This window comes from Symphalangus syndactylus, chromosome 21, assembly GCF_028878055.3.
Source record: "Symphalangus syndactylus isolate Jambi chromosome 21, NHGRI_mSymSyn1-v2.1_pri, whole genome shotgun sequence".
Taxonomy (NCBI): domain Eukaryota; kingdom Metazoa; phylum Chordata; class Mammalia; order Primates; family Hylobatidae; genus Symphalangus; species Symphalangus syndactylus.
This window is the reverse complement of record NC_072443.2, coordinates 86,349,233-86,377,022: the sequence shown is the minus strand read 5'-3', so window position 1 is coordinate 86,377,022 and position 27,790 is coordinate 86,349,233. Positions and strand designations below refer to the sequence as shown.

Sequence of the window (27,790 nt, the reverse complement as noted above, 5' to 3'; positions counted from 1 at the left end):
TCCGCGGAAGCCTCTGGAGCTTGGCGGGGGTGCCGCACGGGGCTCGGGGGTCCTCGCAGCCCTGTGCCGGTCTTTGAGGGGATGAGGCGAGAGAATCCTGTCTGTGCGCTGAAAAGGTGTAAAATCAAAGGAGCCTTGACGGTTTGACCTTCGTTAGGACTCGCAGGGCCAGCTTCAGACGTGGAAGTATCGGACTCTGAGGTGGGGCCCCAAAGTGGCAGCCAAAGGAAATTTGGCCGCCGGCCCCCCTTGGCACTGTCACCCTGGTTCTCGGCCCCGGGCCGTCTCCCCTCAGCTCCCTGGCCCTAAACTCACCGCCCTGCTCTTTGTCCTCCACTGGCCCCATGACCTCCCTGCATCGGCATCCGCGCAGGCCTGGGCCGCAGCCTGCCCGGTACCCCAACCCGAGCCCCGGCGGCGAAGTGCTGGGGCCCCAGGGAGCTTCCGAACCAGCCCATGTCTTCAGGGGCTTGAAGGCTGGGGACAAAAATTCAGATGCAGAGTCTGGGGTTTCTCAGACATGGTCAGCAAGACATGACCGAGGTCCTGCTGACCCCTTGACCCTTGGCCCCCAATAGAACCGAGTGGCTCCTTGCACCTCTGGCTGCCTGTGGATGGGGAAGGTGCCCAGAGGAGCACGGAGCCACTCCGTTCTATTGGGGGCCAGGGGTCAGCAAGACCTCGATCCTGTGGGTCGTGAAGGAGCCTCTAAGAGTCACTGGGATCCCTGAGAAGGCCCACGTCTTCATGGCAGGGCAGAGGCTCCTAGGGCAGTCAGACTAGGGGACAAGAAGGGGCAAGAGGACAGGGCAGCTCTGTGTTCCTGTCGTGTCCTGCTGACGTGAACCCACTTCTGCCCCCAGTCCTGCCAATTTCACAGGCACCTTTTCTCAGCATCCGTAGTGAGTGGGATGGTCCCGCCCAAAAAAGAAGATATATCCACATCCTAATACCCAGGCCCCCTAAATGTGCCCTCACTGGGAGAAAGCATCTTTGCAGATGTCATTAAGGGAAACATCTTGAAATGAGATCATCCTGGACTACCTGGGTGGGTCCTAAATCCAATGATCAATGTCCTTAGGGAAAACAGGCCGGGTGCGGTGGCTCAAGCCTGTAATCCCAGCACTCTGGGAGGCCAAGGTGGGCAGATCACCTGAGGCCAGGAGTTTGAGGCCAGCCTGGCCAACATAGTGAAACCCCATCTCTACTAAAAATACAAAAAAATTAACCAGGCGTGGTGGTGTGAGCTTGTAATCCCAGCTACTTGGGAGGCTGAGGCAGGAGAATCGCTTGAACCTGGGAGGTTGGCAGTGAGCTGAGATCATGCCACTGCACTCCAGCTTGGGCAACAGAGTAAGACTGTTTCAAACAAACAAAAAATACAAAAAGAGAGAGAAGGCCGGGCGTGGTGGCTCACACCTGTAATCCCAGCACTTTGGGAGGCCGAGGAGGGTGGATCACCTGAGATCAGGAGTTCGAGACCAGCCTGATCAACATGGAGAAACCCCGTCTCTACTAAAAATACAAAATTAGCCAGGTGTGGTGGCGCATGCCCGTAATCCCAGCTACTCGGGAGACTGAGACAGGAGAATCACTTGAACCTGGGAGGTGGAGGTTGAGGTGAGCCAAGATCGCGCCATAGCACTCCAGCCTGGGCAACAGAGCAAGACTCTGTCACAAAAAAAAAAAAAAAAAAAAAAGGCCAGGCGCAGTGGCTCACGCCTGTAAAACCCAGCATTTTGGGAGGCCAAGGCAGGCGGATCAAGAGGTCAGGAGATCGAGACCATCCTGACTAACATGGCGAAACCCCGTCTCTACTAAAAATACAAAAAATTAGCCGAGCGAGGTGGCGGGTGCCTGTAGTCCCAGCTGCTTGGGAGGCTGAGGCAGGAGAATGGCATGAATCCGGTGGGCGGAGCCTGCAGTGAGCCGATATTCGCGCCACTGCACTCCAGCCTGGGCGACAGCGAGACTCCGTCTCAAAAAAAAAAGAGAAAAGAGACACAGGCACAGAGGGAGGCCATAGGAAGCCATAGCCAAGGAATGCCTGGAGATGAAGCTGGGAGAAGAAGGACCTCCCCAGATCCTCAACAAGGAGGGTGGCCCTGCCAGCCTGGATCTCAGACTTTTGGATTCCAGACTGAGAAAATGCCTTTCTGTTTTCTAAGGGCTCTGGTTTGTGGCCGTTTGATACGACAGCCCTGGGACACACAGACACCTGCCTTCCCTAGGTAGAGAATGCAGTCCTGCCTGTCCCTCCCCCAGCTCTGAGAGTTTTTTTTGTGTGTTTTTTTTTTTTGAGACGGAGTCTCGCTCTGTCGCCCAGGCTGGAGTGCAGTGGCGCAATCTCGGCTCACTGCAAGCTCCGCCTCCCGGGTTCACGCCATTCTCCTGCCTCAGCCTCTCCGAGTAGCTGGAACTACAGGCGCCCGCCACCACGCCCGGCTAATTTTTTGTCTTTTTTAGTAGAGACGGGGTTTCACCGTGGTCTCGATCTCCTGACCTCGTGATCCGCCCGCCTCGGCCTCCCAAAGTGCTGGGATTACAAGCGTGAGCCACCGCGCCCGGCCAGCTCTGAGAGTTTTGACTCCTTTGTTCTCACCCCACCCCCCTCCTCCAGCCACCCCTGCCCCTGCCTCCCCCAGGCATCTACCTGGCTCTGGGGGTCCCTGCTGCTGGGAGTGGGATGGGTCTCAGCAGGGGACGATGAGTGGGCTCATTGCCCACCAAGCTCTGTATGTGCACGCAGACCTGATGGCAGGGTGGGGGGCAGGGGTGGGAAGGGGCTGGGCTGGGGCCTCTGGGAGAGGCTGGCCTGGGCGGGACAGAAGCAAAGGAGCTTCCAGCCCAGCTCCATCCTCCCGTGCACACCAGGAGCATGCATGCCATGCTTGTGTCTGCAAGGGGCAGGGGCAGCACATGGCAGTGTCGATCAGGAATCTGGCTAGAGCCTCAGAGTACAGGTCCGTGTGAGGTTGTGTGGGCAGGATGCACATGTGTGCACACTGACACTAGCAGGTGATGGGGGTTAGGGGGGTGACCTGTCAGTGTACAGGGGAGGTGACAGTACTGATGAGGGGGCTGTATACGGGAGGTGTCTGCCTGCTGGTGTGTGAGGCATCTATCCACATGTGAGCAGGTAAGGAGTCATTTTATGTCAGGTGTGTGGGTAGCGGTGGGGGCGGGAATCAGTAGGTTGGAGGTATTGGTATGTGCCCGTGCTCTCGTGCTCTCAAGTACCACCTATGCACAATTTGGGCCTAGTTTGGCTCTGAGCAGCTGCCTGGAGATACTTCTCACGCCTGAGGCTGAGTGCTGTATGGCGTACCTGGGTTGGTTGTGCACTGACCAAGGATTATGCTCACTGAGGACGTCCTTCATGTCTCCATGCGGACGTGTGTGTTTATTTATTCATTTATTTATTTTTGAGACAGAGTCTCACTCTGTCGCCCAGGCTGGAGTGCAGTGGCGCGATCTCGGCCCACTGCAACCCCCGCCTCCCAGGTTCACACCATTCTCCTGCCTCAGCCTCCCGAGTAGCTGGGACTACAGGCACCCGTAACCATGCCCAGCTAATTTTTGTATTTTTAGTAGAGATGGGGTTTCACCGTGTTAGCCAGGTTGGTCTCCAACTCCTGACCTCAGGTGATCCTCCTGCCTCAGCCTCCCAAAGTGCTGGATTACAGGTATGAGCCACGGCACCCGGCTTTATTGTTTTTGAGACAGGGTCTCACTCTGTCACCTACGCTGCAGTGCAGTGGTGCCATCGTGGTTCACTGCAGCCTCAACCTCCTGGTCTCAAGCAATCCTCCCATCTTAGCCTCCCGAGTAGCTGGGACTACAGGTGTGCACTATCATGTCAGGCTAATTTTTTAAAAATTTTTGTAGAGAGGAAATTTCACCACATTGCCCAGGTTGGAACTCCTGGGCTTAAGTGATCCTCCCGCTGTGGCCTCCCTAAGTGCTGGGATAACAGGACAAGTGCTACCGTGCCTGGTCTGGGTGCATGTTTATTATGACAATTACCAGCAGCCCCCCAGGCAGCCTGTCCTCCTTCCCAGGAGCCTCAGCGTGTCTGTGGGTGCCCCTGCATCTAGTGTCCAGCAGGCAGGCTCGTGGCACATGCAAAGGTAGGGGAGGTGCCTAAGAGGTAGGCATGAGCACCCACATTCCTGTTTCACAGCCAAGGACACGGAGGCACACAGAGGTTGAGAAACAGGCCGGGCGCGGTGGCTCACGCCTGTAATCCCAGCACTTTGGGAGGCAGAGGCGGGCGGATCACGAGGTCAGGAGATCGAGACCATCCTGGCTAACACAGTGAAACTCCATCTCTACTAAAAATACAAAAAATTAGCCGAGCGAGGTGGCGGGCGCCTGCAGTCCCAGCTACTCGGGAGGCTGAGGCAGGAGAATGGCGTGAACCCCGGGGGACGGAGCCTGCAGTGAGCCGAGATCACGCCACTGCACTCCAGCCTGGGCGACAGCGAGACTCTGTCTCAAAAAAAAAAAAAAAAAAAAAAAAAAAAAAAAAAAAAATCGAGCAACAGACTGAAGTGCGTGAGTTCAGGTGGCTGGCCTGGGTGACTACCGTGACACCCAGCCCCTCCAGCCCATTGAGAGTAGATTGACACCCAGCCCCTCCAGCCCATTGAGAGTAGATTGCTCCAGAGTCCTCCTCAGTCGTCCGCACCATCCACTCCTCCTTCCTTCGGGGGCATTTTCAGAACCCGTAAGTGCCTGTTATTTCTCCCATTGCAAACAGAAAACTGTGGGCGAAAGATTACCTAGGCGCCAAGGCAAGAGATTGAAGGCACAAACTGTTTCAGTATAATTAAATAGTTAGAATAAGAATAGTCCTAATACAAATTAGATACAGAGATGATCATGGACAATTATCAATCATTATTATAAATATTAATCATTAGCTTTTAATAGTATTCTTTGTTGCATTACTAATATAACCTAGGAATAACCGGGGGGTATAGGCTCAGGTGCTGAAGGGACATTGTGAGAAGTGACCTAGAAGGCAAGAGGTGAGCCCTCTGTCACGCCAACATAAGGGCCGCTTGAGGGCTCCTTGGTCAAGCAGTAACGCCAATGCCTGGGAAGGCACCCATTACTTAGCAGACCGTGAAAGGGAGTCTCCTTTCCTTGGAGGAGTCAGGGAACACTCTGCTCCACCAGCTTCTTGTGGGAGGCTGGATATTATCCAGGCCTGCCCGCAGTCATCCGGAGGCCTAAACCCCTCCCTGTGGTGCTTCAGTGGTCACACTCCTTGTCCACTTTCATGCTCCTCCCGTACTCCTGGTTCCTCTTTGAAGTTCGTAGTAGACAGGCCGGGCGCGGTGGCTCACGCTTGTAATCCCAGCACTTTGGGAGGCTGAGGCGGGAGGATCACGAGGTCAGGAGATCGAGACCACGGTGAAACCCTGTCTCTACTAAAAATACAAAAAATTAGCCGGGCGTGGTGGCGGGCGCCTGTAGTCCCAGCTACTCGGAGAGGCTGAGGCAGGAGAATGGCGTGAACCCGGGAGGTGGAGCTTGCAGTGAGCCGAGATTGTGCCACTGCACTCCAGCCTGGGCAACAGAGCGAGACTCCGTCTCAAAAAATAAAAAAATAAAAAAAAAAATAAATAAATAAATGAAGTTCGTAGTAGATAGCGGTAGAAGAAATAGTGGAAGTCTTAAAGTCTTTGATCGTTCTTATAACCGCATAGAAGAAAACGCTGATGTTTGCTGCCTTCCCTCTCTACTTCGGCTACCTAAAAGGGAAGGGCCCCCTGTCCTATGATCACATGACTTGCTTCACCTTATCACTTAGAAGATTCACCCTCCTTACCCTGCCCCCTTGTCTTGTATGCAATAAATATCAGCGCACCCAGGCGTTCAGGGCCACTACCAGTCTCCGTGTCTTGATGGTAGTGGTCCCCCAGGCCCAGCTGCTTTCTCTTTATCTCATGTGTTCATTCCAATCTCTGGTCTCCACACACAGGGAGAACATCCACTAAGCCCCGGTAGGGCTGGACCCTACAGAAAACCACACCCCTCTCTTGCCCTGCTCCTTAGTTACCTCCACCTTTACCTTCCCCTTTGCAGCAAATCGACCTGAAAGAGAAGTTGGTGTTCACAGCCCCTGCGGGCTCTCTGCTCACTCTCCAAACTCCAGCCCCTGGCCCCAGCGCTGCTGGCCCTCAGTGAGTCGCAGTGACCCACACTGCTGCACCCAGGCTTCCTCCCCTGGATGTGTCTGCACGCCCTCCCTGGCTTCCAGAAGCCCCTCTCCTGGTTTGTCCTCCAGCCCCCACCCCTAGCACCCCTGTGCCCCTTCCTGGTCTCCTTTGCAGATTCCAAACCTCTTCAAGTTGGAGTCCCAGGGTTCAGGCATTGGTCCCCAGCCACACCCCACATGCGATTCCCACATAGTTCTCTTCATCCAGTGCAGCCTCTGCCCACTGCATCTCCTCTGACACGTCCTATTCCCCCAGAGGCGCTAAAGGGACACCTGCGGACATACAAGCTGAGGCTCCTGGGAAGGAGGACCGACCGCCTGTGGTCAGCTTGGAGACCCCGACCTCCATCTGTCGCTGCTCCTCGGGGGCTGCTGGTAGTTGTCATAATAAACACAGACACCCACGATGAGATGTGAAGACGCTCCTCAGTGAGCATCCTTGGGCGGTGCACAACCTCCCCAGCCATGCCAGCCCGCGCTCAGGCGTCCCCCCTCTTCCCCATCTCTCCGGCGTCGGTTCTCAAGCTCGTCCTTCCCCGCCTCATTCCTCCAAAAGTCCTCAGCAAATCCTGGCAACTCCGCCTTCAGCATCTACCGGGAGCGGGCACTTCCCACACCTGCGCAGACCCACCCGGGACCCAGCCCCGGCAACCCCTGCACCGGGAGCCCGCAGGTCTCTGGCGCCCGCTCCGGACACCTCCCCAGCGCTCCCCGCAGAGCGGCCAGGGGCTCTCGCGAGCCCGCGCCTGCTCGGGATCCCCGGAGCCTCCCCGGGTGCGCTGCAGCCACGAAGGCCTGCGTCCCGAGGCCCGGACGGCTTCTGCGCGGCATCCTCAGGACAACCCGGAGCCAATCCACATAGGACGGCACAGCCGCGTCCTGCCGAGCCCGCCTCGTCCGCCAGCGCGCACGATTCACCGCGCCTGCTGCGGGACAGGCGGAAGCGGGGCTGGGCTGGAATAGCCGGCTCACGGAGGGCTCCGGCAGTGTTTGGTCAGAGGAGCGCGGCGCTGGTAGCAGGGGACTCCAGGACTGTCCTCCTCAGGTGCTCCCGCCGCGCGCGGGGCTGGGGAGGAGCTGAGGGCCGGGGGCGGGGCTGCGAGAGTGGGGGCGGGGCCGTGGGCCCGAGGCAGGGCGGGGCTGCGGGCGTGGGGCGGGGCTACGTGCGTGGGGGCGGGGTGGGGCTGCGGGCCCGAGGAGGGACGGGGCTGGGGGCGTGGGGGCGGAGCTGACATACAGGAAGCAGCTCCCATTCGCTCTGGGCGGTGGGCGGAGATCCGGGCGGTACCAGCTGTCCCGCCCGCGGGGGGGACGGCCTGGACCAGCCCACGGTCGCGGGTTAAACAGTACGATCTCTTCCAGGATACTGGTATCCCTGGGCGGCAGTCCTGCATTAAACAGTGTTTCCAAGGTGGAAGGGAGGTCATTTGAACGCCTCGAGACCCCCGGCTGCAAGGAGTGGCACCTTCCTCACATCACTCATTTCTTTCCCGCTCTGGTCCCAGTGGTTCCAGTCAACGGGCAGGACTGGAGGGGCCCGGAAGAGGCGCCGTGCACTTCCGGGTCGAAGAGCGTACGGCGGCGGCGGCTGCGGCGGCGGCCGGGCCTAACAGCGACTCTCGGTCGGGTAGCGGCGGCGAGCGCTCAGGAGCGGCTGCGGGACGCGAGGTTTCCGGGTACGTGCGGCGGCCGCGCCGGCCTTGGGGCCCCTGCTCCTCCAGGCCGCGGGCCGCCTGTGGGCGCCACGCGCTTTGTCTGCGGCCTGCACCGCGGGGCGAGGCCTGCGCCGCGCTGGCCGCGGGCCGGGAGGGCGGGCGCACGCGCGCGCGCCGGGAGGCCCCGCCGAGACTGGGAGGCCCGTGGCCTGCGGGCGGACGTCCTGGGCTTGCAGGGACGCGGCGAGAGCCCACCCGCCTCGCCCTGTGGCACCCACGCTCGTGCCCGCTGCGAGTCCGCCCTGTCGCGTTTGGGAGAGAGCTGTGACTTCGCTGCCTTGTTTCCAGCCCCTGTGCATGGTTGCCTTCGTGGGCTTCTGGCTTTGTCTGCATGTCCACAGGCCTGTGTGGCTGGCAGTTTTCCTATTTCTTAACTCTTGCAGTCCTCACAACAGCCTCTCAGGAGTAGGCATTGTTCCCGTTTTACAGATGAGGGGATTGGAGCCCAGAAAGGCTAAGTAACTGACCAGCGCCACACAGCCGGGGAGGGGCAGAGCCGGCGGCCGGGGATCCGCGCCAGCCCCGACTCCTACCATGCTCCTTTTGACGAGGCTTGTGTTACCCCTTCTTCGGAGTTTATGTGCTTGTTTCGACAACAGCAGAACAGCAGTCAGCTGGGTGAACCACGTTCTGGCCAGTGGTCACTGGACAGGCTCTGAGGCCGAGCTGAGGTTTGACTTCGGGTTTGGCAGGGTTTGGCATACTTGATCTCTCTCCTGGACCATTCGGTTTTCTTTCTTATTGGAAGAATGTTAAGTCAGAGTACTAGTGGATGGATGACACCTCAGCATCATGGCCCTGACAAGCCTGGCCTTGGCCCTCAGCAGCGCTGTGTTCATCTCGGGCTCGCGGAGACCTTTGTGCGTGCCTTTTTGACTTCCATTGCAGTTGACAATTTTGAGTTACCCTAGCTGATACAGCAGATGGTGAATACAAGAATAAAAGTCGGCCTGTGTTGAGATGTTGGACTTGGCTGCAGGCTTGTTCAGTGCCTGGGATGGGCACTCAGGTTCCGGGACTGGCACGGAACGGGGTTGCAGGCACCCCGGACACCGGAGGCCCTTTTCATTCCTTAGTAACAGTTGGGACTGCCAATGCATTGGTTCCCCTGAATTCGAAAAGAGAGAGAAATAGCCTTTCCAGTTTTCTCTTTTCCCCTTTAATCCCCCAAATCTGGAGGCCAAGCAGGAGAGCCATAGTGGTCCCTCCACCCCAGAGCTCTGCTAGCCCAGCCGAAGGTGGCCAGCAGCTGGGAAGGGCTGTGGTCTTTTCTGCAGAAATGGCTTCCTGGCCTGTGGCCTGGGACATGGCAGAGGTGGGTATGGGGAAGGGAAGATGTGTTGGAGTTGGAGCCGCTGGTGCAACCAGGAGGTCCTAAGCCAGGGGCCCCCATTAACCCAGCATCCTGACTACAGGTTCCTGGTGGTCCCAGAATGTCTTGTGCCTGGTGCTTGTGCCAGAGGGTACCTGCGGAGGCTTCCAGGGTTATTTTGTGTTCTCTGGCAAAATAGCCCCTGGTTACTGTTGTGTGATATCCAGGAAGGATATTGTTCAGCCTCACATAATATGAACCTTCCTGTTGCTGTGGTGGAGGAGTGTAAGAGGCCTGTGGAATCTTCCCTCACCAGCTGTGGTAAAGTTCAAAGGCCTCAGGACTTAGCCCCACAGGTGCACGGACTCGCAAAGTTCAGCCTCATTCCTGAGCTGGTATTTCTGGCCAGCTCCTATGTGCCAAACCCCACACGGCCTCACTGATCTCTTCTGGCAGCCCTGGGGCAGGCCCTGCCATTGCCTGTCGCCCCACCTAACCCTTGGAGGTGGTCCCCAATCTCAGTGCATCAAGGGAGAAGTCAGGAGCTGTTTGTTCACATACTATGGCTCACTGCGGCCTCGACCTCCTGAGCTGAAGTGATCTTTGCACCTCAGACTCCCGAGCAGCTGGGACTACAGGCGGTTTCCACCACACTTAGCTGGTTTTTTAAACAGTTTTGCCATGTTGCCCAGGCTGGTCTCATAACTTGCAGGCTCAAGTGAGCTGCCTGCCTCAGCCTCCCAAAGTGCTTGGATTACAGGCATGAGCCACGGCGCCTGGCTGATTCACATTTTTTTTTTTTTTTTTTTTTTTGAGACCGAGTCTCGCTCTGTCGCCCAGTGGCATGTAGTAGCACGATCTCAGCTCACTGCAACCTCCGCCTGCCAGGTTCAAGCAATTCTTCTGCCTCAGCCTCCAGAGTAGCTGGGACTACAGGCGCACGCCGCCATGCCCGGCTCATTTTTTGTATTTTAGTAGAGACGGGGTTTCACTGTGTTGCCTAGGCTGGTCATGAACTACTGAGCTCAGGCAGTCTGCCTGCCTTGGTCTCTCAAAGTGCTAGGATGACAAGCGTGAGCCACAGCGCCCGGCTGCCGATTCACATTTTTCACTTTCTATGTGAAATATATCATCAAGTGAGGATATGCACTCGGGGCAGTTGGACCCTGGGACTCCACCAGCCCTGCTCCTCCCCCCAGCCCTGCTCCTCCCCCCAGCCCTGCTCCTCCCCCCAGCCCTGCTCCTCCCCCCAGCCCTGCTCCTCCCCCCCAGCCCTGCTCCTCCCCCCAGCCCTGCTCCTCCCCCCCAGCCCTGCTCCTCCGCCCCAGCCCTGCTCCTCCCCCCAGCCCTGCTCCTCCCCCCAGCCCTGCTCCTTCCCCAGCCCTGCTCCTCCCCCCAGCCCTGCTCCTCCCCCCCAGCCCTGCTCCTCCCCCCAGCCCTGCTTCTCCCCCCCAGCCCTGCTCCTCCCCCCCAGCCCTGCTCCTCCCCCCCAGCCCTGCTCCTCCCCCCAGCCCTGCTTCTCCCCCCCAGCCCTGCTCCTCCCCCCAGCCCTGCTCCTCCCCCCAGCCCTGCTTCTCCCCCCCAGCCCTGCTCCTCCCCCCCAGCCCTGCTCCTCCCCCCAGCCCTGCTCCTCCCCCCAGCCCTGCTTCTCCCCCCAGCCCTGCTCCTCCCCCCAGCCCTGCTTCTCCCCCCCAGCCCTGCTCCTCCCCCCAGCCCTGCTCCTCCCCCCAGCCCTGCTCCTCCCCCCCAGCCCTGCTCCTCCCCCCAGCCCTCCTCTGTTGTCTCTTAGGTGGTCTCTTTGAAGTGTTCCTTGGTAGATTCATGTGAGAGAGTCTGCCTCCCTCTTTCAGATATGTTTCTCCAGGGCAGGGACTGCATTCGCCTTGTGCTGCACGAAGTAGGGGCAGGGTAGGTGTTGGAGCAGGCGTCCCGGGAAGATGTGGGGTCTGTTGTCAGGGTGGTCACAGCTATTGCCAGGGAGTTAAGGTCCTCTTATCTGAGAACTGTGGTCACTGCTAGGTCTCAGTGCATGCTATGGGAGAGGGGTCACCCTCCTGGATGGGCTGTGGCCCTTGTGTGTCTCTCAGAGCCAGTGTCTCTAGGATTCAGGTGCGGGACAAGCAGGGCGTCTCTGCGGAGTTGCTGGGTCCACCAAGCAGCAGGGCTGCAGTCTCCCTTGAGCGGGGATCATGACCAGTTGTCTTCACCTTAGGGCGGCAGGTAGAAGGAAGGTTAATTACTAATTTGGCAAAACCATTTCTACAATTGCTGTTTCCAGGCAGTAGTAATATATGGCAGTTGACAGTTTGATGGAGTTGACATTCTTCACTGTTTTATAACGCATCAACTTAGAATCTAGGGTTTTGCACTGTCTTGTCAGATGGGAAGTGAGGCCTTCCTGGTCTCTGAGCCCCACTAGGGTTTGTTGTCTGGGGCTTTCCGGATAGCAGTGGCACTGACAGCCCCTTTCCCCTGTTGCTGTGGTACATGTGCGGCCCACAGTGGTGGTGGGAGCTGAGCTCCAATGCGAGGAGGCCCTGAACTGGAGGGCAGCTCTGGCTCCCTACTTCCCAGCCTCTTCTGCGATGCGCTTTCCTCTGACCATGGATGGAGCTCGGACCTGGTGGGAAACAGTGCTGCAGGGCCGGCTTCAGTGCCTCGCTGGATTCCTGACTCACTGTCCTAGGACAGGCCTTTCCTCCGAGGGTCGCCTGGGAAACAAGTGAATAGCACTAATGAGAGATGAACCACGTGCACATATCTCCTTCCTTACCTGGGACCAAAGTTTGAGGCCCTGGTGTGGAAGGAGGAGCGTGTCCAATTAGATTTCCCAAGGCTTTGTACTGGGTCTTGTGTGGCTTCACAGTGACCTTGCAGAGTGGGAAGGGCAGGGGTCCCGGCTGACAGGTCAGTGCCTTGAGCAAGTGGCCTTGGGAGCCGAGGGGTGGGCCTGGCCTGTGTGCCTTCTGCCTCCTCAGCTCTGGGTACCACTGGGGACTCAGCAGCACCCTGGTGGATGGGGTTGGGGTGCGGTCAGAGGAGCCTCTGGGCATCCCAACAGTGGCCAGCCTTGGCAGGGAGAGCACCCTATGTGTCACCGAGGCCCCTCTTGTGCCCAGCTGATAAAGCCCGGCTCTGCTTCAGCTCAAGACGAGGCCATTTTGTTCGTATATGATGTTGCGATTCCTCAGGAGCGTTGCAGTTTTTTGAGATGGAATTTTGCTCTTATTGCCCAGGCTGGTGTGCAGTGGCGCGATCTTGGCTCACTGCAACCCCCACCTCCCAGGTTCAAGTGATTCTTTTGCCTCAGCCTCCCGAGTAGCTGGGATTATAGGCGGTCACCACCACGTCCAGCTAATTTTCCTTTTTTTTTTTTTTTTTTTTTTGAGACGCAGTCTTGTTCTGTTGCCAGGCTGGAGTGCAGTGGCGCGATCTCGGCTCACTGCAACCTCCGCCTCCTGGGTGCAAGCGATTCTCATGCCTCAGCTTCCTGCGTAGCTGGGATTACAGGCGCCCGCCACCATGGCTGGCTAATTTTTGTATTTTTAGTAGAGACAGGGTTTCATCATGCTGGCCAGGCTGTTCTCCAACTCCCGACCTCAGGCAATCCGCCTGCCTCGGCCTCTCAAAGTGCGGGGGTTACATGCGTGAGCAACTATGCCTGGCCTAATTTTATATTTTTGGTAAAGATGGGGTTTCTCCATGTTGGTCAGGCTGGTCTCAAACTCCTGACCTCAGGTAATCCGCCCACCTCCGCCTCCCAAAGTATTGGGGTTACAGATGTGACCTATTTTTTTTTTTTTTTTAGTTAAAAACAAATTTTTTTTTTCTGGCCGGGTACAGTGGCCAGCTGGGATCTGGCTTTACAGGTAGCTCTGTAAATGTGAATCATGTGCAAAGCTTACTGGTGAGGGTTGTTCTGTGTGTGATATCTTAGGGCTCACCCTTCACGTGCTGTGGCGGTGGATGTGACACGGGGATGTGGCCTGTGGGGATACTGGTGAGGGTTGTTCTGTGGGTGATATCTTAGGGCTCACCCTTCACGTGCTGTGGCGGTGGATGTGACACGGGGATGTGGCCTGTGGGGATACTGGTGAGGGTTGTTCTGTGGGTGATATCTTAGGGCTCACCCTTCACGTGCTGTGGCGGTGGATGTGACACGGGGATGTGGCCTGTGGGGAGAGGTCATCACTCTTCAGAGGGTTCTTTGCAGCCTGGGACAGTTTGGAAGTTCCCTGGCTCTGCTTTCTTTCAGAGCTGAGCTCAATGTGCAGCAATGGATGACGACAGCCTGGATGAGCCTGTGGCCCGGAGCCCAGGGCCGGATGGATGCCCACAGGTCGGCCCTGCGGACCCGGCAGGTGACTTTGGTGAGCTGCCCAGCGCCGGGTAGGGCGTCCCCAGGAGGAGTAGGGTGCCTGGTGTTTCCCTTTGGAGGTCATCTGTGTGTGTCACTTGTCAACTTTCAATTTAAGAAAATTATGCTTTGATTTTAAATTGCGGAAGTAGTATATTCTTTTGTTTTATTTTTAATGCAAATAACACAAATGTTGAACAAAAAGATGTTCCCTTTCCTTGCTTGTGCCCCCACCTTGCCGGCCCTGGGGAAGCCGTTAGCCGTTTGGCAGGTGCTCCTGACGCCTCTGTGCCTGTGCAAAGCAACCCTGCTCTCTGCCACATGGTCTTGACGCCGCCCTGCGGCCTGTGTCTCACCCTGGTGTCTAGAAGAAAGCAGCGAGGGCAGCAGTGGGGACTCTGGGGACGACAGCGACAGCGAGCATGGAGACGGCACAGACGGAGAAGACGAGGGGGCGTCTGAGGAGGAAGACCTGGAAGACAGATCTGGTGAGACAGCTGGTGTTCACACCGGCTCCTGTGTTTCCTCTTGTCGTGATGGGGACAGCCTTTTATAACACATCCTCCGTGAGAGTGCTGTCGTCATCGCAGCTGGCCATGTCCCCGCGGTCACCTGCAGTGAGGCCTCGTCTTCAGCTGTGGTGACGGCTCACTGTATTTGTAGTCCTTCATTTTTTTTTTTTTTTGAGACAGGGTCTCGCTCTGTTGCCCAAGCTGGAGTGCAGTGGTGCCATCTCAGCTCACTGCAACCTCTGCCTCCTGGGTTCAGGTGATTCTCCTGGCTCAGCCTCGTGAGTAGCTGGGATTACAGGCACGCACCATGACACGTGTCTAATTACTTTTTGTATCTTTAGTTGAGACGGGGTTTCACCGTCTGGTCTGGAACTCCTCCTGACCTCAAGTGAGCCACTGTGCCTGGCCTGTAGTCCTCCTTTTTTTTTTTTTTTTTGAGACGGAGTCTCACTCTGTCACCCAGGCTGGAGTACAGTGGCGCGATCTCGGCTCACTGCAAGCTCCACCTCCTGGGTTCACACCATTCTCCTGCCTCAGCCTCCCGAGTAGCTGGGACTACAGGCACCTGCCACTACGCCTGGCTAATTTTTTTTTTTTTTTTTTGTATTTTTAGTAGAGACGGGGTTTCACCGTAGTCTCGATCTCCTGACCTCGTGATCCGCCCGCCTTGGCCTCCCGACGTGCTGGGATTACAAGCGTGAGCCACTGCGCCCGGCCACGCCTGGCTAATTTTTTGTATTTTTAGTAGAGACGGGGTTTCACTGCATTAGCCAGGATGGTCTCAATCTCCTGACCTTGTGATCCGACTGCCTTGGCCTCCCAAAGTGCTAGGATTACAGGCGTAAGCCACCACACCTGGCCTTTCTTTTCTTTTCTTTTCTTTCTTTTTTTTTTTTTTGAGACGGTGTCTTGCTCTGTTGCCTAGGCTGGAGTGCAGTGATGCAATCTTGGCTCACTGCAACCTCCGCCTCCTGGGCTCAAGCAATTCTCCTGTCTCAGCTTCCCGAGTAGCCAGGATTTTAGGCGCCTGCCACCATGCCCGGCTAATTTTTGTATTTTTAGTAGAGACGGGGTTTCACCACGTTGGCCAGGCTGGTCTCAAACTCCTGACCTCGTGATCTGCCCACCTCAGCTTCCCAAAGTGTTGGGATTACAGGCGTGAGCCCCCACGCCTGGCTGTAGTCCTTCATTTTGAAGTTCAATTTGACAACGTAATAGGTCTCTTCTCTGTTGAGGGCAAAAAATTAAAATGTCTGAGAACACTTAACAACATGAGCTGTGGTGTTTTGGGGAGAACGTAACCGGACTGGAACTCCCCATGGAAGGAGAAGAAAGATCCTGGCAACCCCCTGCCCCCCACACCCTGACAAAGGCATGCCATCAGCAGATAGGTACAGGATGGGTTTAGCGTGACCCGGGGTTTGCTGTAGCCTGGGACCTCCTGACCCTCTTGTAGTTCATTTTCTCATCTGAACAGAACTCCTAAGACTGCTGACAGATACATTGTGTGATTTTATGATTTTATTAAGAAATTCAGGCTGGGCGCAGTGGCTCATGCCTGTAATCCCAGCACTTCAGGAGGCCAAGGCAGGTGGATAACGTGAGGTCAGGAGTTCGAGACCAGCCTGGCCAACAAGGTGAAACCCCGTCTATACTACAAATACAAAAAATTAGCCGGGCGTGGTGGTACATGCCTGTAATCCCAGCTACTTGGGAGGCTGAGACAGGAGAATGGCTTCAACCCAGGAGGCGGAGGTTGCAGTGAGCAGAGATTATGCCATTGCACTCCAGCCTGGGTGACAGAGTGAGACTCCATCTCAAAGGAAGAAAGAGAAATTCTGGCTGGCTGGGCACGGTGCTTACGCCTGTAATCCCAGCACTTTGGGATGGTGAAGCGGGCGGATCACGAGATCAGGAGTTCAAGACCAGCCCGGACAACATAGCAAGACCTCATCTCTACAAAAAATACAAAAATTGGCCAGGTGTGGTGGCTCATGCCTGTAATCCCAGCACTTTGGGAGGCTGAGGTGGGCGGATCACGAGGTCAGGAGATCGAGACCATCGTGGCTAACATGGTGAAACCCTGTCTCTACTAAAAATAGAAAAATTAGCCAGGCGTGTTGGCATGCGCCTGTAATCCCAGCTACTCGGGAGGCTGAGGCAGGAGAATTGCTTGAACCTGGGAGTCGGAGCTTGCAGTGAGCCAAGATCATGCCACTGCACTCCAGCCGGGGCAACAGAGCGAGACTCCGTCTCAAACAAACAAAAAAACCCCACAAAAATTAGCTGGGTACGGTGGTGCGTACCTGTAATCCCCATTACTCAGGAGGCTGAGGTTGGAGGATTGCTTGAGCCCAAGAGGTCGAGGCTGCAGCGAGCTGAGATCACGCCACCACACTCCAGCCTGGCCACAGAGCAAGACTGTCTCAAAAAGAAAAAAAATTCTCAGCTCACTTATAATTGGCTGATGGTTGTGCCTTTGAACTTCTTTTGAGAGAACAATACTTTAAAGGGCAAGTCTGGGCTGGGAGTGGTGGCCCAGGCCTATGGTCTCAACTATGCAGGAGGCTGAGGTGGGAGGACCCTTGAGCCCAGGAAGTCGAGGCTGCGTTCCAGCCTGGATGATGGAGCGAGATGGTGTCTCAAACAAAGGGGAGACAAGTCTGTGGGGTGCGCTGGTGGTACCTCCTTCCTGTCCTCTGTTGCCGTCACCCTTGGTGGTGCACAGCCTGTGAGGCCACCAAGGAGGTGGCCCTGCCCCGGCCCCACTGTGGTTGCTTCCTCAGAGGGAGGCCGAGCTCAGCCTCAGAACTTTGCCTTTCCACTGCTTTCCTTCTGACATCACTCTTGGGCTGGAAAATCTGTGGTCCTCAAGTGGCTACTGTGATCTGGGTGTCGCAGTCTTTCCGCATAGCCCTGTGTTTATCAGGGTTAGAATGTTCCAGAAGGTAACCCTCCTATTTGAGACTGTTGGTGAGGGAATGGCACTCATGGCCTGAGCCAATGTGTGTTGGCCATGTCCTTCCAGAGTTCTATGTTTAGCTCTGCACGTGCTCTGCGCGTCTGCTGGGTCTGCAGGTCCCAAGGGGCTCCCCTGCTCACTCCCAGCATTGGGTTAGGGCTCTGGTTCGTCTGTAGCAGGTCTCCGCACCGGTTCTGGCATTGCCAGGGCTGAAAGCGTGGGCCATCAGGGCCACCAGGTGACTCTGTCCTTGAGATCCTGAGGGCACATTGGATGCCAGAGACTCTGGGTTGGGGGCTGGAGTGAAGGTGGTGGAGCCTCAGCAGGGTCCCCACCGTGTCTGCGCTCACCTTCCAGCAGCAAACACAGTGCGTCATACAGCAGCTGGGGGACAGGGTCGCAAACACTGAGAGCTGTGGGCGTCCAGGGAAGGGACAGGCTCCATGGACCTGGGGTGGGGAGAGGCTTCTGGAGAATGCAAGCTGCCACCTGAGGGGCAGGAGGAGGTGGCTGGGCAGGGGTGGCAGGCCAGGGCGGGGGGCTGTGAAGAGACAAGGTTTACGGAGACCTGGAGCCCCTGAGGGCTGAGCGCCCTGAAGGAAGGGCATGGGAAGGCACTGGAGAGGTGTTGGTGTAGCCAGTGTGTGCAGAGCTTCGGTGAACACTTCTCTTTATTTCTCCAGGACCTTTTTTTTTTTTTTTTTTGAGACCGAGTTTCACTCTTGGTGCCCAGGCTAGAGTGTAGTGGCGTGATCTCGGCTCAGTGCACCCTCCGCCTCCTGGGTTCAAGTGATTCTCCTGCCTCAGCCTCCCGAGTAGCTCAGATTACAGGCACGCACCACCACGCCTGGGTACTTTTTATTACCAGGTAATTGTTATTCGAGATGGGGTTTCACCATGTTGGCCAGGCTGGTCTTGAACTCCTGACCTCAGGTGATCCACCCGCCTTGGCCTCCCAAGTGCTGGGATGACAGGCGTGAGCCACTGCGCCTGGCCAGGACCGTTTTTTAAATGTGAAGAAGTAACCAGTGGGTCCCTAACTGGTGGGAAACATGTTGAGGAGGGAGTTATTCCACGGGCAAGGCCCGTGTTGCTGGGGCCTAGAAGCTTTCATTCTCATTGCTTTTCCCACCCTGGTTGTTTCCTGCTGGAAATCACTTGTTACACTGCCTTTTCCAGCTTGAGGCAGTAGCTCTTCAACTCTTTTTTTTTTTTTTTTTTTTTTTGAGGTGGAGTCTCGCTCTGTCGCCCAGGCTGGAGTGCAGTGGCGCAATCTCAGTTCACTGCAAGCCCTGCGTCCCGGGTTCACGCCATTCTCCTGCTTCAGCCTCCCAAGTAGCTGGGACTATAGGCGTCTCCCACCGCGTCTGGCTAATTTTTTGTATTTTTATTTACTTATTTGTTTATTTTTTTGAGACAGAGTCTTGCTCTGTCGCCCAGGCTGGAGTGCAGTGGTGCAGTTTAGGCTCACTACAACCTCCACTTTCCGAGTTCAAGCGATTCTCCTGCCTCAGCCTCCCGAGTAGCTGGGATTACAGGCACACACCACCACACCCGGCTATTTTTGTATTTTTTGTAGAGACGAGGTTTCATCATGTTGGCCAGGCTGGTCTCAAATTCCTGACCTCAGGTGATCCTCCTGCCTCAGCCTCCCAAAGTGCTGGGATTACAGGCTTGAGCCACCATGCCCACCAATTTTTTGTATTTTTAGTAGAGGCAGGATTTCACCATGTTAGCCAGGATGGTCTCGATCTCCTGACCTCGTGATCCGCCCGCCTCGGCCTCCCAAAGTGCCGGGATTACAGGCGTGAGCCACCGCGCCCAGCCACTAGCTCTTTAACTCTTAACATGAAAGATAAAAACTTAAAACTATTCTGCTGTCTCCCTCGCAGCTCTCACTTCTCCCAGCCTCTTCAACAGTGTAACTTCCTGTTCTGATTGTGACTTTCCCTTTGCCGGATAACAGAGGGTCCTGGGAGTGATGCCCCAGTGCTGGCAGGGTCCTGCCCACACACGTGGATCCGGGAGGGTCTCGGGGCTGAGGAGCAACCTGCCACCCACACCTAGTCTGCTCCTCTTCCCGTGTGAACTTGTGTTCTGTTTACTTTAGCGTTGTTTCAGTGCAGTTTGGTGGAAAGAAAATAGCAGTGCACGTATGGGCTCTGCTGTGTTGAACTCAGAGCATCTCCCTCTCCCTGCTGGTCAAGGCGTAGCCTCAGAACCACTCTGAATTGGCCAGAACAGTTGCGGTCAGTGGCCCAGTTAGGAGCCTGTGCTCTGCCTCCCACAGGGAGGAGGAACAGGCAACCTCAGAAGGAAGTCCTGTCCGCGGGCAGATGGTTTGTGGTCCTCATGCTTTGAGAAGGGGGCGTTGGAAACGGGGGCTGCTGTCAGGGGGCTGCTTCACTGAGGGGCTCGCTTGGAGGCTCCGAAATGAACCTGATGGTCTCTGGGACCTGTGCTGCGCCCCAGGGCTGCCCTGCCTCTCGAGGTCTGCCTCAGCCCCAGGCTCAGCTTAGAGGAGCTGGTCTGGCACTCAGGACACTCAGCTTCCCGCCCCTTGGTGCAGGGCACCCGAGGCTTCAGGTTAGGTGCGGGGCAGGGCTCCTGGGGTTGTGAATGCGCTGAGCGTGGACGTGGAGGTAAGTGGCAGGAGCCCACAGGGAGGTGGGCTCTGCATTGTAGACCTGGTGTCCTGAGCGCAGCCTGGGCCCGCTTGCCTCCAGTGTGGCAGTTCACGCTGCCAGTCCTGCTTGCACCAGCTGGCATGTTTCCTCTCCAGGTTCCGAGGATTCTGAAGACGACGGGGAGACATTGCTGGCGGTGGCAGGTACTCAGGGGAAACTGAAAGCTGCCGGCTCTTTTAATTCTGATGATGATGCAGAGAGCTGCCCAATCTGTCTCAACACATTCAGAGACCAGGCCGTGGGGACGCCGGAGAACTGTGCCCATTACTTCTGCCTGGACTGCATTGTCGAATGGTCCAAGGTGAGTTCACCTCTGGTTGGGTTCTTCCTCCCTTCAGGATGGCCTCCCTGTTTATAGGTGACCCAGCCTGTGTTCAGCCTCTCGTGAGGTTCTAGCTGTCTGCTCTGTGGCTGACCTTGGGGCCACAGGATTGAGTCTGGCTTGGCCTTTGCTTTGTGAGCATCATGGCTCTTGGGGGTGTGGGGAGCTCATGTGAGGCGTTTGTGGTGTATCGGTCAGGGGCAGGAGAGAGGATGGCCGTGGGTCTCCCGGGACCAGCTGCAGAAACCCTGGTCGACGTAGGGGCCATCTTGGCCTGCGAGCCAGAGGCGGGTGTGCTGTGGTGCATGGGCACTTTGCTGCCTTGGCAGGTGGTTCTCTCAGTTGATACAGAAAACACCGGCACGATTTGGCACTCAGTCACAATAGCCGGCATCAGAAGGGACTGTCCTTAAAACAGGTGAATAGAGTTTACTGTAAACGTGCAATGTATTTTATATTTCAAAATGAACTTTTAGAAGCAGTCAGCTCGCCCCTCCCTTTCTGAATACTTCATTGTGAAAAATGTCAGAAAAGTAGAGCTTGCAGCCTGAGGACGACTCACGGGTCCCCGGCCTCTGTACTCAGGAGGGTGACTAAGGAGTCCCCGGCCTCTGTACTCAGCAGGGTGACTAAGGAGTCCCCGGCCTCTGTACTCAGGGCTCAGCTCCGACACCGCCCCTCTTGACTCCCTCCCCTCCCTGCGATTGTTCGGCAGCCCGTGCTGTCCCCGGCTCTCCTCAGGACCGTGACCTCGCCCAGGGTTCCTACTGATTGGGCCCTCCTGTTCTGTTTCACTGAGTAGCTGAAAATTGCCTGTGTGCTTAGTTTGAAGCAGGACCCAGACATTGCTCATGCTGCTGGTGGTGGCGGGCTGTGACGTCACCCAAAGTCTGGCTCTGGTACTTCCTGTTCCTGTTCTGTTGTGGTGGGTCCACAGCCCACAGTAGATTCAGGCTTAGATTTTCCTTTTCCTTTTTTTTTTTTTTTGAGACGGAGTTTTGTTCGTGTCGCCCAGGCTGGAGCGCAATGGCGCGATCTTGGCTCACCACAACCTCCACCCTCCAGGTTCAAGTGATTCTCCTGCCTCAGCCTCCCGTGTAGCTGGGACTACAGGTGCCTGCCACCACGCTAGGGCAATTTTGTACTTTTAGTAGAGACAGGGTTTCACCATGTTGGCTGGTCTTGAACTCCCAACCTCAGGTGATCCACCCGCCTCGGCCTCCCAAAGTGCTGGGATTATAGGCGTGAGCCACCACACCCGGCCATTTTTATTTATTTATTTTTTTGTAGATTTTTCTTTTGGGAAGTGAAGCTTTCATTTAAATTGAGGAACAAGATACAGTGTTTGCTGTGTATTTTCTGTCTGGCATTTATTAGATAAGTATTGGGCAGGAGAGGGCATTTGCAAACAAGTTTGTCAGTATAGAAATCTTACAAATGGGGCCAGGCGCGGTGGCTCATGCCTGTAATCTCAGCACTTCGGGAGGCCGAGGTGGGTGGATCATGCGGTCAAGAGATCAAGACCATCCTGGCCAACATGGTGAAACCCTGTGTCTACTAAAAATACAGAAATTATCCGTGCATGGTACCACGTGCCTGTAGTCCCAGCTACTTGGGAGGCTGAGGCAGGAGAATCACTTGAATCTGGGCGTTGAAGGTTGTAGTGAGCTGAGATTGCGCCACTGCACTCCAGCCTGGTGACAGAGCGAGACACTGTCTCAAAAAAAAAAAAAAGAAGTCTTACAAATGAACTGTTAGAATGCTGCTTAGCAAGATTACTGGATACGAGGTTAATAAAGATTAAAATTGTGTTTAGAAATAAGTCATAAAGAGAAGTGTAAGACATTTAAAGAGCTTTTCTAACACAGCTGTGACTGAATGAAGCAAGGCCCCTTCCCTTTTTTTTTTTTTTTTTTTGAGACGGAGTCTCGCTCTGTCACCCAGGCCGGAGTGCAGTGGCGCAATCTCGGCTCACTGCAAGCTCCGCCTCCCGGGTTCACGCCATTCTCCTGCCTCAGCTTCTCCGAGTAGCTGGGACTACAGGCGCCCGCCACCACGCCCGGCTAATTTTTTGTATTTTTTAGTAGAGACGGGGTTTCACCGTGGTCTCGATCTCCTGACCTCGTGATCCGCCCGCCTCGGCCTCCCAAAGTGCTGGGATTACAAGCATGAGCCACCGCGCCCGGCCACCCCTTCCCTTTTGAGACGTCTTGCTCCGTAGAGAGGGCGGGGATGCTGATTCCATCCTTCCCAGCAGGAGTTCAGGGCACTTGATGTGTTGTGAAGTCAACACAGGAGGACAGGAAGGCACCAAGAATTGCCACAATAGCTTTGAAAAGGGGAGAAATTGCCTACTGGATATTATGATTTGTAAAACTACAGTGATTAAACTGGAATCAGTCCAGGAATAGAAACCAGTCCCAGGGGTTTTGCAGGGGCCTGAAATAGACCTGGACATACTCAGGGGGAGACAGGCGGTGCCTGTGGGGCAGATCAGCTGGGGGCTGCTCACAGCACACACACGATGCTGGATGGATTCAAGATCTCGAATTAGAAAGCAAAACTGAAACTTTGAAAAGAAAGCATGGAGAGCTCTGTGATGAAAGGGAAGGATTTCCTAAAAAATCTGAGAGAATTTCTGCAAACGGGCATGGAGCTTGTTGGGCTCAGCCTGAGAGAGTGTCTGCAAACAGGCACAGAGCGTGCGGGGCTCAGCCTGAGAGACTGTCTGCAAACGGGCACGGAGCGTGCGGGGCTCAGCCTGAGAGAGTGTGCAAACGGGCACGGAGCGTGCGGGGCTCAGCCTGAGAGAGTGTCTACAAACGGGCACGGAGCGTGCGGGGCTCAGCCTGAGAGAGTGTCTGCAAACGGGCACGGAGCGTGCGGGGCTCAGCCTGAGAGACTGTCTGCAAACGGGCACGGAGCGTGCGGGGCTCAGCCTGAGAGAGTGTGCAAACGGGCACGGAGCGTGCGGGGCTCAGCCTGAGAGAGTGTCTGCAAACGGGCACAGAGCGTGCGGGGCTCAGCCTGAGAGACTGTCTGCAAACGGGCACGGAGCGTGCGGGGCTCAGCCTGAAAGAGTGTCTGCAAACGGGCACGGAGCGTGCGGGGCTCAGCCTGAGAGACTGTCTGCAAACGGGCACGGAGCGTGCGGGGCTCAGCCTGAGAGAGTGTCTGCAAACGGGCACGGAGCGTGCGGGGCTCAGCCTGAGAGAATGTCTGCAAACGGGCACGGAGCGTGTGGGGTTCTGCAGCAGGGCTCCTCTGGGAACCCCAGTCCCACCATGGGAGGTGCTGCCGCACGCCCCTTGAGCTGGTGGGTAGGAGGGCACCCCAGACTCCAGAGGCGGGGGTGTCACACATACAACCTCAAAGGCACATGTATTCCTGGGTGTTTACCCAAGATAAACAGAAGTGCGCCCACACCAAGACACGTCCGTCGATGTTCACAGGGGAATGGACACGTGGGCCATTTGTGTGGCGGTGTCTCTTCAGTGCTAGGGAGGGCAGAATGCCGTGAGCGGAGTCCATGCTGCAACTCCCATCCTGAGAAACCCCGGGAAGACCTAACCACACCCAGGTGGGAGCGGGAAGGGCCCAAAGACCAGGGTGGGGACTCTGCAGGTCGTACGTGTGTCAGAGCCGATTGAATTATTCAGTTAAAATCAGTGTTTTCCTGTGTATGGTGTACCTTAATAAAACCAACATAAAGATCTTATGTAGGTCAGAACACTATTAATAAAGGCAAAAATAAATTTGCAATGCATACCTGACTGTTATCCATGCTGTGAAAATAAATTTTTTTTTTGAGATGGAGTTTGGCTTTTGTCACCCAGGCTGGAGTGCAGTGGCGCCATCTCGGCTCACCACAACCTCCACCTCCCGGGTTCAAGCGATTCTCCTGCCTCAGCCTCCCGAGTAGCTGGGTTACAGGTACGCGCCACCACACCTAGCTAATTTTGTATTTTTAGTAGAGGTGGGGTTTCTCCGTGTTGGTCAGGCTGGTCTCGAACTCCTGAACTCAGGTAATCCGCCTGCCTCGGCCTCCCAAAGTGCTGGGATTACAGGTGTGAGCCCTCACTGCTGGCCAATGAAAAGAAATTCTAAAAATTTACTAGTGAATGTCCAACAGTCTTTTGGAAAAGTTAGCAGAAGATTTGAACGAGTTCACCGCAGAGGGGCCTGTGCACAATGCCGCCCCCATGCCTGTCCATCCTCCCTTTATTGTTCTTACTTGTCACTGAGATCCTACGCGTTCATGGAGCTGCTCTTCCCTCCCCGCCAGGGCTAGCAGCTGCTCCGCAGGGAGGCAAGGCTTGCTGTGCTCCCTCCACTGCTGTGTTGCCAGCAGCTTAGTGGAGGGCCTGGCACACGGAGGCATTTAGCAGATACTTGATTTTCAGTGTAAAAGAAATTTTTGACCTCTAAGTGAAAGTGATTTACAAGATTCTGATCCTGTTTTTGTTTCTCACAGAATGCCAATTCCTGTCCAGTTGATCGAACTCTATTTAAGTGCATTTGTATTCGAGCTCAATTTGGTGGTAAAATATTAAGAAAGGTGAGTGTGGATGCTGCTGTGGGGGCCCCAGCCGTGCTTCTATCCCGGCCCTGTGGGACAGAGTGTGCTTTCCAAAGTGGGCTTGCTCTCCTGAAATGAGGGTTGGTTAAATGCTTCATAGAAATCAACTCAGGTGCCCCTTGTGGCCATGAGCCCTGTCTGGGGGGTTTGGGGTCCGGGTTGGGGGTTAGAGGCAGAGATATTGCCAGCTCCTGGGATGTCCCTTCGACCCCAACCCTGTACCCATCACATCCGGGAGCAGCTCTCTGGCCCACCTGCTCGGAGCTCTTTATTTTTGAGACACCATCTTGCTCTTTCACCCAGGCTGGAGTGCAGTAGCACAGTCACAGCTTACTACAGCCTCAGCCTCCTGGGCTCAAGCAATCCTCCTGCCTCAACTTCCTGAGAGCTGGGTCCGCAGGCGTGAGCCACCACACCCGGCTGTTTTTTTTTTTTTTTTTCAAGACAGAGTCTCGCTCTGTTGACCAGGCTGGAGTGCAATGGCACAATCTCAGCTCACTGCAAGCTCCGCCTCCCGGGCTCACGCTGTTCTCCTGCCTTAGCCTCCCGAGTAGCTGGGACTACAGGCACCCACCACCACACCCGGCTAATTTTTTGTATTTTTAGTAGAGACGAGGTTTCACCATGTTAGCCAGGATGGTCTTGATCTCCTAACCTCGTGATCTTCCCGCCTTGGCCTCCCAGAGTGCTGGGATTACAGGCGTGAGCCACCGTGACTGGCTTTTTTTTTTTTTTTTTTTTTTAAGTAGAGACAAGGTCTCACTATGTCGTCCAAGGTGGGTCTTGAACTCCTAGGCTCAAGCCATCTTCCCTCCTGAGCTTCCCAAAGTGCTGGGATTATAGGCGTGAGCCGCTGCACCTGGGGTGTGTGTGTGTGTGTGTGTGTGTGCGCGCGCGCGCCTTGCTTTGAGCCTTGCTTTGTCGCGCCCGGGTGTGCCTGGGTGTGTGTGTGTGTCTGAGCCTTGCTTTGTCGTGCCTGGGTGTGTGTGTGTGTGTGTGTGTGTGCGCGCGCGCGTGCGCGTGTGTGTCTGAGCCTTGCTTTGTCGCCCAGGCTGGAGTGCAGTGTTGCGATCTCGGCTCACTGCAAGCTCCACCTCCCGGGTTCACACCATTGTCCTGCCCCAGCCTCCCAAGTAGCTGGGACTACAGGCACCCGCCACCACGCCTGGCTAATTTTTTTATTTTTAGTAGAGACGGGATTTCACCATGTTAGCCAGGATGGTCTTGATCTCCTGACCTCGTGATCCACCCGCCTCGGCCTCCCAAAGTGCTGAGATTACAGGTGTGAACCACCGCGCCCGGACTTTTTTTTTTTTTTTTTTTTTTAAGAGGCTGATCTTGCTCTTCCGTGGCAGTCCAGCACCTGCTGCCTCGCCCTCCTTGATTACTCCACTTTGGGGCCACAGGGTTTACCCGCTCCTTTCCGTGCATCATACTTTGCTTTCCGTTGAATGTTTTCCTCTTAGATCACCACCCTGAGATGGTAGAGAACATAAAAATCCCTGTGTGCGTGCTGAGCCCATGTAGGAATCTGAAGCCAGTCGGTCGATTCCAGATTACCTGTGTATCATGGTGGGGATTGACACGGGGAGTTTGGGTCCTGTGTGATGTGTGACCGGCGGTTCTGTCCTAGATCCCAGTGGAGAACACCAAAGCAAGTGAGGAAGAGGAGGAGGACCCGACCTTCTGTGAGGTGTGCGGCAGGAGCGACCGCGAGGACAGGCTTTTGCTCTGTGATGGCTGCGATGCGGGGTAAGGGACGGTTGGGACTGGCACACGTGCCCTGCTGCGCGCAAGGCGGACCAAGCACAGGAGGGATGCAGAGCCTCTTCGCTCTGTGAAGCCTGAGTCCCAGCACCTGGAGCTGTGCTCACCACCCTCAGCAGCACGGTTCAGTCCTGCGGACCACAGGCACCTGCAGGCCTTCCTGTTACACTCATTTATACTTCAGTCTTTCCCCAAAAAACATTCTGAGGCTGCTCACAGAAGTGCAGGTAATACATCAAGACAAAAAAGAAAACAGCCAGACAGGAGGCTGTGGGGCTGGTCAGCCAGAGGGCGGGACGTGTCCTGGTCCCAGCCTTTGTGGGGGAGGAGTGGCTGTGCCTGCGTCCATCATCCTGGCTGCTTTGGAGCCAGGACACCTTTCACCCTGCTCCTCCTTCACCCTCCGGTGCATGTCCAGTTACGCTGCACGTGCTGCTCTCCCTGGCACAGCTGAGAGCGCCTGCTCTGGCCCTGCGTGGCCCTGGCTTCCCAGGAGCCTGTGACACTTGTTGTCTCCTCATCCCTGCTCTGTGTCATTGGCTGTAAGCAGGTGCCCCCTTCCCCATTAGCCTCCTGCGAGGAGCTGTCCCTGTTGATTTGAGTGATTTTTCTGCTGTGAAATTATGGAGAGAGGATTCTGGAAATCTTTCCCTTGTTGAAAGCACCAGTGAGGCTGCTCGACCTGGAGCCTTCTCTTGGGTGGGAAGTAGCTGGGTCAGGGTTTGGACTATGGAACAGCCGGAGCCAGGAGGTGTGGCTGGAGGAACAGGTGTGGACTATGGAACAGCCGGAGCCAGGAAGTGTGGCTGGAGCCGCACCAAGGACGGGCTCCTGGTGAAGGCCTTCGCTCTGGGCGGGTGGTCCCGTCATCCTGGCTTTGACTCGTCCTTGACCACAGCCGCTTGTGCCCCCACCTGTCACCTCGTTCTCAGCCAGATACTCAGGCCTCTGCTCTGCTCACGCTGCTGTGGTGCAGGAATCGCTGGCTGTCCTTTTGCAGACACTGCAGGGGCCTCCTCGGGGGTCTTGCAGGTGGCCACCACGTTTGTCTCGTCGTCAGTTCTGTGGGAGTACAGGGGCCTTGCAGTGTGCTCCGCCGGCCCTTCCAGGTCCCCAGCCCCTGCTTGGTCCTGCCCTCTGCTCCCAGCAGCCAGAAGATAGCCATGCCTCTGCTCACATTCGCAGACATCTGGCCTTCCCTCCTTTCTCACGAGTCTGAGCCTAAATCCACGTTTTGTGAGTTTCCTGAGTGCTCTGCCCTGACGGTCCTCACCTCCTCGGGGTTCCTGGGAGCGTCTGCTGCCAACGGCCCTGGCAGGCGCTGAGCTGGTTGCTGTGAGTCTGAAGG

The 27,790-nt window shown here is 56.1% G+C and overlaps 1 protein-coding gene across 15 annotated transcripts in view; it reads left to right on the top strand.

Moving 5' to 3' along the window:
• Nucleotides 1-7,585: 7,585 nt before the first annotated feature.
• The window catches only part of PHRF1 (PHD and ring finger domains 1), a 38,508-nt gene continuing 18,303 nt past the window's right edge, over nt 7,586-27,790 (top strand). For 2 of the 15 annotated variants that reach the window (XM_063630858.1, XM_063630853.1), the window contains exons 1-6: nt 7,587-7,905; nt 13,512-13,626; nt 13,982-14,101; nt 19,870-20,075; nt 24,571-24,654; nt 26,309-26,427. In XM_063630858.1, coding sequence (XP_063486928.1) covers nt 13,533-13,626; nt 13,982-14,101; nt 19,870-20,075; nt 24,571-24,654; nt 26,309-26,427 — 623 coding nt within the window. In that variant the 5' untranslated portion in view covers nt 7,587-7,905; nt 13,512-13,532. Of the gene's footprint in view, nt 7,906-13,511; nt 13,627-13,981; nt 14,102-19,869; nt 20,076-24,570; nt 24,655-26,308; nt 26,428-27,790 lie in introns of all 15 variants that reach the window. The other 13 variants (XM_055260012.2, XM_063630852.1, XM_063630859.1 and 10 more) reach the window with 10 other exon arrangements.